The 10645-nt window shown below is 52.1% G+C and overlaps 1 protein-coding gene across 2 annotated transcripts; it reads left to right on the forward strand.

Moving 5' to 3' along the window:
* The first annotated feature begins 960 nt into the window (after nucleotides 1-960).
* Nucleotides 961-5414, forward strand: KCNA1 (potassium voltage-gated channel subfamily A member 1). Of its 2 annotated transcripts, none has more exons than XM_043881520.1 (2): nucleotides 961-1772; nucleotides 2162-5414. In XM_043881520.1, exon 2 carries the CDS (start codon nucleotides 2673-2675, stop codon nucleotides 4158-4160), a length of 1488 nt encoding a protein of 495 aa, XP_043737455.1. In that variant the 5' UTR covers nucleotides 961-1772; nucleotides 2162-2672; the 3' UTR covers nucleotides 4161-5414. The 2 variants fall into 2 exon arrangements, with proteins under 2 accessions (XP_043737455.1, XP_043737456.1); XM_043881521.1 differs by having other exon boundaries at nucleotides 961-1544.
* Nucleotides 5415-10645: the final 5231 nt, after the last annotated feature.

The raw sequence follows: 10645 nt of genomic DNA on the forward strand, positions 1-10645 counted from the left end.
ACCGCCTGGGTAAACCGGCAGAGGCCCCTGCCTCTCTCACTAGCCACAATAGAGCGGGGAGGATGCAATCTTTGGCTCTGATTAAAGGGGTGGGTGGTGTAGGCGGGAGGTGTGTAGGCTGGAGGCAGCGCGGTGGCGGCGGTGCGAACGGGTGGTCCCTAGGCAGCCGCGGAGCCAATCGGCGGCGACTCCGGGCGCTCGCAGCCTCCTTGGAGACCCGGCAGCAACTGAAGTGCTCTAGCTGCTGGCTGCCTCCTCTCGCGCTGCAGGCGCCCAAGCGCAGCAGCGCCTTTGGGGGCGCAGCTGGAGCCGCACTCCGAGCGCCTCGCGCACGCCCCCGGCTCCCGCTCTCCCCCAGCGCCTCTGGGCGGACCCTTTCCCCGAGAAGTGGCCAGCCTTGCAAAGTGGCCCTGAGAACGCCCTAGGTCGGGAAAAGAGGCTTCGGGAAGGCAGACGTGGGTGGGAGGTGGGCAAGAGACTCGCTTCTCGGATTCATTCCAATAAGCACCAAGTTGGCAGACAAGCCCGTAAACCCAAGAAGCCTTTGGTTTCCCCTAAGTCACATTCTCGGTATTTCAGAATAGTCTGATGGCCAGCAAACTTCAACTCCCGTCGTAGGTCAAAGAGGGACACGCTCTTAGCACCACCGCCTCTCAGCAGCGCGACCGAGATCAAACCCGAGTGATTTCCCCAACTGCAGAGCCCAAGTCCGCATCTTCCCCCCGAGGCCGGCGGGGACGGGCCGGGCCGGGCCTGCAGAGAGCACCCCCCACCCCCTGCGGGAGGGGCCGGACAGCGCGGCGAGACGCGGATCACCGCGGGGCTGCACAAACGCACGCCCATCCGAGGAGTTGTGCCAGGAACACAACCGTCTGCATTGCGTCGGACCTGAGCATTTCCAATGTGAAATTCCCGGGGAAGGTCGCGGCCGAGGAATGTGCGCGTGCGGGGCTGTGGACCAGAAGGGGAGGAGAACTGGTGGTCGGCTTTTCGGGGCCGGAGAAGGAAAAAGCAGTGCTGGCAAGGGTGGGAACTGAATGACAGCCACCCCCCACCCTCTGCCAAGCCACCCCCTCCTGTTTTCCATCTACCTCCTCGCTACCGCCCTCCCCCGCCCTCCCCAGCCCACGCCCCGGTGGGCCAATCGCTGCTCCGCATTCCGGGCGCTTTCTCAGGTTTCTGCTGATCTAGCAGCGCCCAGAAATGGACCGAGGGGACCCGCGCCGCACGCACCCTGCCCCACTCGGAGCTGCGAACGGCTCCCAGCGCTCAGCGTAGCCTCGCCGAGGTCCGCGCGCGGGGGTGTGCTGGAGGCGGAGGGGGAGACCCGCGAGCCATGTAGATCCAGGCCCTAGCTCACTCGCCTTCGGGATCGAATCAAGGGCTCCCACGGTGCTGGGAGGGGGCGAAAGCGCTCCGTATCGTCATTCGCTTCGGAGCTCCGGAGAGGGTGGCATTTTGCTCTTCCGCTCCGCAGCCTCCGGAACTCCCCGCACACACAGAGAGAAAGAGACACAGTGGCGTCTCCAGGCTGCCGGCCACGGGTGAGCATGGGGGTAGGGAATGGACATTTCCGCCGTAGCTGCCCAGTAAAGCAACTGGCCGACTGAAGAAAGCCGGACCAGGGGCGAGGGTGGCGCGCTGGCCCCGGCGCCCCTCGGATGCTGCGGCGGCCGCGGCTCGCGCCCGGGTACCGCAAAGCCGACCTGCCGCATTCCCACTCGGGCTCTCCGCCGACTCAGCACCTCCCCTGCGCCAAGTCGGCCGGCCAGGTAGGGGGGCTCCCCAGCTCGGGGCTGCAGAAGCGGGGCTCGGGGCGACGGGTGGGAGAAGCTGGGGGGTGGGGGTGCAGAGATGCTGCCTGTATCCGGAGCTCCCCGCAGCGTCTCTCGGCGCTTTTCTGATCTCTAGTTTAACCGAGTTGTAAACACATTGGCGGTCGGGCATTGCATAGGGGAAAGTGGGGTGGAAGAGCCCCAAACTTGGATCTCGGGTGTCTGCGTGTGTCTGTCTGCGTGTCTGTGACAACCCTAGCCAAAGTCTTGTGCTTTCTGGAAAAAAAAAAAAAAGCTAGAGGTCTGTGCTCTTCCGTGTCTGTGGGTCCGTCCCATGTGAACGCTTCCTGATCTTCTGCCCCGTATCACTTTCTATTTTTCTGCAGCGTCCATCGATGGCCCCGGTGGGAGCTTAGAAGGCGGCGGGCGAAGAGGGCTAGGAGGGGGGAAGAGCCAAGGAGAAGCAGAAGGGGTGGCGGGCGAGGGGGTCCGCTGAGCCGGCTCCGCACCGGGTCCTAGGAAGGCTCGCGGAGGGGAGGGGAGGCCGGGGTGACCCCGAAGCCATGGCCCGGTCCGCTAGGACGGCGCTGCGTTAAGGCACCTCGGAGCAGGAAGACACACCAACTCTCCCCTTCCCGCCCGGAAAAGCTGCACCGGGGCGGCAGGCGAGAGGGATTCCAAACTGAGGAGCAGGCGGGGTGGAGGGGCGGGCCTCCAGGAGCCAAGTGGCTGACAATCTCCACCTGCCGGCTCGAAAGCCCCGCCCCTGGAGCGCCGGTGGGGAGGGCGCGCGGGTTCGCCACCCATTCCACCTCCCTCGCCCCTCCCCTCCCCGCCCCGGCCTGGTCCCCCGCCTCCCGCCTCCGGCCACCGTCTCCGCCCCCCACCACCTCCACCATGACGGTGATGTCCGGAGAGAACGTGGACGAGGCTTCGGCCGCCCCAGGCCACCCCCAAGACGGCAGCTACCCGCGGCCGGCCGAGCACGACGACCACGAATGCTGCGAGCGCGTGGTCATCAACATCTCCGGGCTGCGCTTCGAGACGCAGCTCAAGACGCTGGCGCAGTTCCCCAACACGCTGCTGGGCAACCCTAAGAAACGCATGCGCTACTTTGACCCGCTCAGGAACGAGTACTTCTTCGACCGCAACCGGCCCAGCTTCGACGCCATCCTCTACTACTACCAGTCTGGGGGCCGGCTGCGCCGGCCGGTCAACGTGCCGCTGGACATGTTCTCCGAGGAGATCAAGTTTTACGAGCTGGGCGAGGAGGCCATGGAGAAGTTCCGCGAGGACGAGGGCTTCATCAAGGAGGAAGAACGGCCCTTGCCAGAGAAGGAGTACCAGCGCCAGGTGTGGCTGCTCTTCGAGTACCCGGAGAGCTCGGGGCCTGCGCGGGTCATCGCCATCGTCTCCGTCATGGTCATCCTCATCTCCATCGTCATTTTCTGCCTGGAGACGCTGCCCGAGCTGAAGGACGAGAAGGACTTCCCGGGCGCCGTCCACCGCCTGGACAACACCACGGTGGTTTACAACGCCAACATCTTCACGGACCCCTTCTTCATCGTTGAGACGCTGTGCATCATCTGGTTCTCCTTCGAGCTGGTGGTGCGCTTCTTCGCCTGCCCCAGCAAGACGGACTTCTTCAAAAACATCATGAACTTCATCGACATCGTGGCCATCATCCCTTATTTCATCACCCTGGGCACCGAGATAGCAGAGCAGGAGGGGAACCAGAAGGGTGAGCAGGCCACCTCGCTGGCCATCCTCAGGGTCATCAGGTTGGTAAGGGTATTTAGGATCTTCAAACTCTCCCGCCACTCTAAGGGCTTGCAGATCCTGGGCCAGACCCTCAAGGCTAGTATGAGGGAGCTAGGGCTGCTCATCTTTTTCCTCTTCATCGGGGTCATACTGTTCTCTAGCGCAGTGTACTTTGCCGAGGCGGAAGAAGCTGAGTCGCACTTTTCCAGTATCCCTGATGCTTTCTGGTGGGCGGTGGTGTCCATGACCACCGTAGGATACGGTGACATGTACCCTGTGACAATTGGAGGCAAGATCGTGGGCTCCTTGTGTGCCATCGCTGGTGTGCTGACAATTGCCCTGCCCGTACCTGTCATTGTGTCCAATTTCAACTATTTCTACCACCGAGAAACTGAGGGGGAAGAGCAGGCTCAGTTGCTCCATGTTAGCGCCCCTAACTTAGCCTCTGACAGTGACCTCAGTCGGCGCAGCTCGTCCACTCTCAGCAAATCTGAATACATGGAGATCGAAGAGGATATGAATAATAGCATAGGCCACTTTAGACAGACCAATATCAGGACTGGCCATTGTGCCACAGCTAACCAAAACTGCGTTAATAAGAGCAAGCTACTGACTGATGTTTAAAAAGCCAAGCAAAGAAACTTTAAAAAGCCCCCACTTAGCAGCTTGAAAGACTTAAAAAAAAAAAAAACCCCAAAAATCAAACCAAACCCCGAGTGACCAAAGTCACTCTCTGTAGATACTTTACTAAGTAAGCTTTGGACGTTCCATTGAACTGTCGATGCATTGTTGCATTGCCAGTGTTGGGCATTGCCAATGTTGGGGGTGGAAAACCTGAAGATTTCAGGAGCCATGGAAAAAAACAATTATTTTCATTTTATTAAAAAAGTGGGAAAAGAAAGTGTATTTTCTAAAACTGGTTTAAAATCACTCAGTCCACGAACTAGTCAAGGTAAAATAAGAATCACGTGCTTCCCATTTTTTAATTCTTGCTGGCTTCTTTAACTTTTTTTTTTCATGTGACTGAATGAGAATCAGAGGATCGCTTAGAAATATCAAATGAAAATTTGCATGGGACTCTAATATGAAATCTTGGCAAACTGCACAACATATTTAAGACAGTGCATCAGATGTATTGTATGTAACATGATACACCAGCCAAAATGGGCAATGAACAGATGTTTTTATTTTGATCCACCGAACTGCATATTCCAAGGTGAAAAAAAAAAAAAATTACTTAAGACTGGTTCACCAAGCACCTTAGAAATCTGATACTGGTCCTGGTTCTGTAGGGATTTTTCCCTCTGCCCCCATTCTTTTCTGATTCAAACTCTTCTCTAAGAAACAGTGATAACTGAATGCAATTCATTGATCCATCTGCAGTGCTGCTAAGATTCTCAACTGCAGACACACCCAAAGGGTCTTTTCTCACAAGTCCTGCACCCTGACCCCCATCCTCCAGAACTGGATGTAAAACCTTAGCCTCCTTGTTGCAAGAGAGCACAAATGGAACTAAGTGTAAGCATGTTTGAATCTGATCCTAATTTATTTTATAATCGCATGCTGAGAACGTTAACTCAGACAATAGGGGATAAGCTTACTTAGGAATCGATTCTTCTACAAATAGATTCTTCTTCATTTGCATTCACCAAAAGTGCACTCCTTCATTTATTAACTCTTTTTATTAGCCAGTAAAGTACTGTATTTAAGTACCTATGTTAGTCAGCTGGGAACAGTACTTTTCAGAGCTCCAAGCATGTTCTCTTATTCAGCATTATGGCCGATTTGATTAAGGTGTACCTTGAATTAATTAGTGCATGATTCAGTTAATGTAAAAACGTTAAAAAAATAATAAAAATTATAAGTTTGTGGGATGAAGGGCCCAAAAGAAATAGTGGGTGGGGGTGGGGGTGGGGAGAACTTAGTCAATTTTCCTGCCTTTGCTCAGGGAAATGTCAGGTTTCTGCGCAGAGTTAGGCAGAGAGGGGACCAATATGCCCATCCCTTCAAGGGAAGCCCAGTTGAAAAACAGAGTGATCAAGGTATATATAGCAACACCTAAGGACAAGTATTCTTTCTAGCTAGAGACAAACACAAGCAAAACCAACAAACAAAGGTGCAATACTGCATGTTTTTTTGGTGCATTCTTGAGATGTAAATAAAAAAAAAAAGTTTCTCCATTGTATGCACCCAAAGCCGAGCTGATTTCCTTTGGCAGTCCTGATTTGAAGTCTGTAGGGACTTCGGCCGTCCCCCTGAGGCTCCCTGAAGAAACTCAACCAATTGATTTAATAGTTGCTTAGTGCCTTTATCCTGTACCCACAGCGAACTGCAGAAAGTGCCTCCATTAACGCAGCTGAGAAGTTATGTAACAGAAAGGGAGGGAGGGAGGGTGGGGGCACAGAGATTTTGCTTTTCCTTTTGCCACTCTGGCTGTCTCACTCCCCACTGTGGGGACACCACGCCATCCTGCACCTCGTACGGCACAGACCTGCGAAGATGCCCTCTGACCATCCACTGGACTCAGTCCCCTTGGCAGCCTGACGTGGGATGGAAACTGGGGCCCAAGACCCATCTCCCAACTGGACATGCACCGTAAACTGGTTTTCTTCCTCTTTTCCACCAGAAGCCAATATAAACTCGTGGGGAATTTGTTTCCCACCAGGGGTCCCTCTGGACAAACAAGGCTTCCTCGGGTCCACCCTAGCGTCCTGGCATATTTCCGTCCTCCCCTCTGTCTGCGGCAGCACTTTGCCATATCTGATGGTCTGAGCTTTGCAGGCATCACTGTGGATGTAGGCACACCCGGTTCAGAGCAACCTTTTGCCGGCCTTCCCTCCTGGCCCATCCCTCTTCAGCTATTCCCAAGGATGCTCCTAAGAGAGTCCCACCTGGCGGTCAACTCGCAGGCTGAACATCTAACTTCTGTTGCCCTCTACACTCCATCCTGAGAACGGTGGGGACCCTGTGCTTAGCTGACAGAAAGCCTCACCGCCGGGGCCTCTGGAGGCCAGCAGCCGTCCATCGACGGGGAGGCACTCATGGCTTTTTGAACGACCCGATGTGGGGGCCCTCACTTTGCACTTAGCATGTGGCTGCCTGCCGCCCAACGCCTTTCATTCCTGTGCTGCTGCTTCCGGAAATACTACCTGTGGCTCCACCCCTCCCCTCCGCCTAGGACGAGCAGTGAGGCAGTAAACCAAGAAACTGGAGTTACACCCAGGCCTGCTGACTCTGTGAAAGAAAAGAACGTGGATGTTTTCTTCTCCTGTGCGGCTTCTGTGAATCTGTAAGATGGACGTGGCACGCAGCAAGGAAGATGGAGGCCAAGAACTGCATGGCATCCGACCCTAGGGCACCCACCCTCCCCGGGGTGTTTCCTTGAAACTTGACTCATCCTGGCTTTTTCTCTTACCTGCTTCTAAATCTCCCACTGGGAAAAAAAAATGCCAACCTCGTCCACATCTCCCGGGGCTTATTTTGATCTTTTTATTTAGACTTTGAGGTCTAGGACCCACCTCCCCTACCCCCAACTTGAAACGCTACACTCTGTCAACAGCAATAATCTGCCCGGTACTGTTGGGGATGGGACAGAAAATGAGAAAATGGGACCAGGACTGAAAAGATGCGCTTTGGCCGTGGAGTCCGCCTCTCAGAGCCACACGCTGCCCGGGCTGGGTCCTTCTGCACGTGTTACAGAGAACAGTGGTGCGTGCAGGGGACCTGTCCCCGCGGGACGGGAGGAGCTGCCGGTAGGAGTGTGGGTGGTTTGGGGAAAACGAATGCTGCTTTTTTCATCTGTATGTAGCTCATCAAAACCAAGTGAGTAAGACGGAGGACAGGGCTTGTCTGTGTCGCATCAGCATGCAAAGTTTGACCCAGCTCTTCCCCTTTGCACAGGGATGAGCTGAAGTGTTTCTTGTGGACCTGAAGGTGCACTTAACAAAACTGCCTATTACGGAGTGACTATCTTTTCAGTTTCTTCCCTTAGGTTTATCTTATCGGGTTTTTTTTGTTTGTTTGGTTGGTTGGTTTTTTTTTTTAAGCTTTTTGTCCCCTTCCTAGGTCTTGAGCTTTCATGGCTCATGTCTTGAATACTGGTTTTCTCCAGAAGGGGGAAGACTGGTGACCTGCTCATAGCCATAGCTCAGCTCTTCCGGTGAATTGAGGCCCTAGTTTCATAGGGCAGCCGGGGAAGGGTTGGGTCACCCCTGGAGCTGTTAGGCAGCCCAGAATCTCCGAAGTGATTAACTCAGCTCGAGTGATCTGAATGAGAGAGACCAAAGACATCCGTTTCCTCAGATTCAAAGACAGAGAGTAGCCTGGAAAGCTGTGTTTTTTGCACCTCCTCTTTCCCTGCCCCTGTCTGTGCCCACAGCCCTCCCTCCCTACCCACTGGAGGAGTCGAATTCTAATTATCAGTTAAAACAGTTCATTGGGAGCTGTGTTAGTGGGTTAGCCTGGCAAAATCAAATCAACCAATAGCAGATTCTTCTCCTGGACTATGGCCAATGGACTGTAGTCATTTCTCTGAAATGAAATTCTGTGTTGGTCGGATTCCCCAGTGGAGTCTGGACTCACTTGAGAAGACATAAAAGATAGTGCATGTGGATGGTGAGTGAGGCCTAGATTTCTTAAAGTAGAAATTTGGCTTAGTCCGTTGAGGGCCTTCTTCATGTTGTGTATAGATACCGATCTTTCAAATGAGTTAACCTCTGAAGAGCCAGTGGGAATGGTTTCCTAACTCTCCCATTTAATAGAGGAGACCTCAAAACACATGCTTTTTGAAAACTGAGTTCCTTGTTTGGCAGATGAGATTGAACAAAAAGAGAAAAAGAATTCCCATTTTCTCCCAGCCACAGCTTCCTCCTGGGAGCCGGGAGGACTGGTGAGTGATAACCATCAAGAGGACACAATTGTTAGAATGCCAACAGCAAAACAGCCGTTTTATCTTTCCACTTTTCCAAGAAAGGGTGAAGTCTTTTGATATTTCTGTTCATTTTCAGAAGACACACACAAATTTTTAAACCTGACACAACCCAAGTGAAGGGGCACCTCCGGAGGTGACCCCTCATCACCATGTGATGTATTAGTGCTCGTATTTATACATGGAATTTCAGGGTATACGCGACTATGTCCAGCACGACTCAGGTAATCCTTAGAAGAATGTACGTTACTTATCCTTTTTGTAAAGACGTGAACAGGAGCTGAGTTGTTACCCACAACTGTTCCCGTTACCTTGGGTCACTGTACGAACTCATTCAGGGTAGAGATGTCAAGTTTAGAAGTCTGGGGATCACATGCCGGTCTCTCTGCTCAGGCTAAAGGACCCTGGGCTTTCTTGGGGAGTCCAGGTGTATGTGAGGGGAGCCCTCAGGACTCTTAGCTTTAGGGAGATTAGCCCTAGTTGCAGTGATTTTCATAGGGGCTAAGTAGGAGTTAATTTTTTTATGACATGGGACTTCAAGGAGGAGAGAAAAATTTTGCATCCAAATCAGAGAAGAAGAAATGGTGTGAGGAAAGAAAGCAAAATGAAACACAAACCCCCTTGTGAGGTATTCCAGGTTAAAGCTGTCTCCTTTCTAAAACCTACAAACACACCTTTCTTCTCTTTCCTGCACTGTTTAGAACCGTGTCATCAGCAGCTATAAGTAGAAAGCATGGGCTCTATATGACATACCTCTAATCTTAAAGTCTTACCAAGGTTAAAAATCCCAACAGAGTCGTCTTAATTTGAAGTGCACCATCAGGACAACAAACCACTTAAGCTTGAAAAAGCGCATTTCATTTCTTTGTGTTCGCTAGTTGCGGACACCTTGAGTTAATGACGTGTCTCATTTTCACCTACTGTGCGTTTCCCCTGCCCTAATTGTCTCATAGGTTGGGTAGAGGACACTGAATGTTATGAATCGAGAACCTAATTGAAGCGCATAGTATCCATCTATGCAATTTTACTTGCTTCTGTCACTTTATGATCTGTTCATATTTGGCATCAATTAAAGATAATTTTTAAGGATCTTATCAAGGAATGTCTCGGCTGGTTCTTTGTTTCTTGTGTAACTGGGTTTCGGGAGCTCTGTCTTGTGGGGTTCTCTTGAAATAACATGATGAATCCAACATACAATTGAAGTTACCTCATTTTCTTGGAGGGCTTCCCAAGTAGCTCAGTTGGTAAGGAATCTGCCTGCAATGCAGGAGACCTGGGTTCAATCCCTGTGTTGGGAAGATCCCTTGGAGAAGGGAATGGCAACCCACTCCAGTACTCTTGCCTGGAGAATCCTATGGACAGAGGAGCCTGGCAGGCTATAGTCCATGGGATTGCAAAGTGTCAGACACGACTGTGTGTGTGACTTTCACTTTCATTTTCTTGGAAATGCATGGATTGTTATCTTCTGTACAAGGGAATGCACTGGAGTTGAATTTTGACAATAAATTCACCATTGGGTCTCAGGTAGGATCCCAAGGAGAGGCTGTCAGAATTTGATTTGTGCAAACAGCGGAAAGAAAAAAAAAAAAATGAGGCCCCAGGGACTAAAGCAATTGATTAGATTTGCCTAAATTGTTTTTGATGTGAAACTGTATTCTTCATCCACAGCCCAAGCTTTTCAGGAAGGATAGTAGTGTGTGTATGTGTGTGTGTAATAGCACTGTGGTCTGACACCCAATACCTTTGTCGACTAAAAGGATGTACAACATGAGAGTTGCAAGTTGTTTTACTTGAGGCAAAATGAGGACTGCAGCCTGGGAGACAGCACCTCAGATAGCTCTGAGAGACTGCTCCAAAGAGGCAGTGGGGGAAGGTGAATATATAAGATTTTGGTGAAGGGAGTTCATTGCAGTCAAGCACTTACTTCACAAAAGGTTTTTCTGCTAATCACGGGGGGGATCTGATGTCATCATGAAGGGATTTAGTGCTTTTCTAGATGTGAGGAGATGCAAGGATTGGGATCCTAAAATCTGTTCCTGAAAATATCTAACTACCTAAAGACCTGTCCTGCCAGGTTCCCCGGAGCACCGAGTGCCTCACTCTCCATCCTGACCTCCCTTCAGGGCGGTCAACAGCTGCAGTAGCGAAGGGTTCCGTCTCCGCAGAGACAGATGGCAAGTGT

This window comes from Cervus elaphus, chromosome 22 (assembly GCF_910594005.1).
Source record: "Cervus elaphus chromosome 22, mCerEla1.1, whole genome shotgun sequence".
In the NCBI taxonomy this organism is placed as follows: domain Eukaryota; kingdom Metazoa; phylum Chordata; class Mammalia; order Artiodactyla; family Cervidae; genus Cervus; species Cervus elaphus.

Coding starts and splice junctions, on each gene's coding strand:
- KCNA1 (XM_043881520.1), top strand. CDS start 2,673: ATGACGGTGATGTCCGGAGAGAACGTGGACGAGGCTTCGGCCGCCCCA.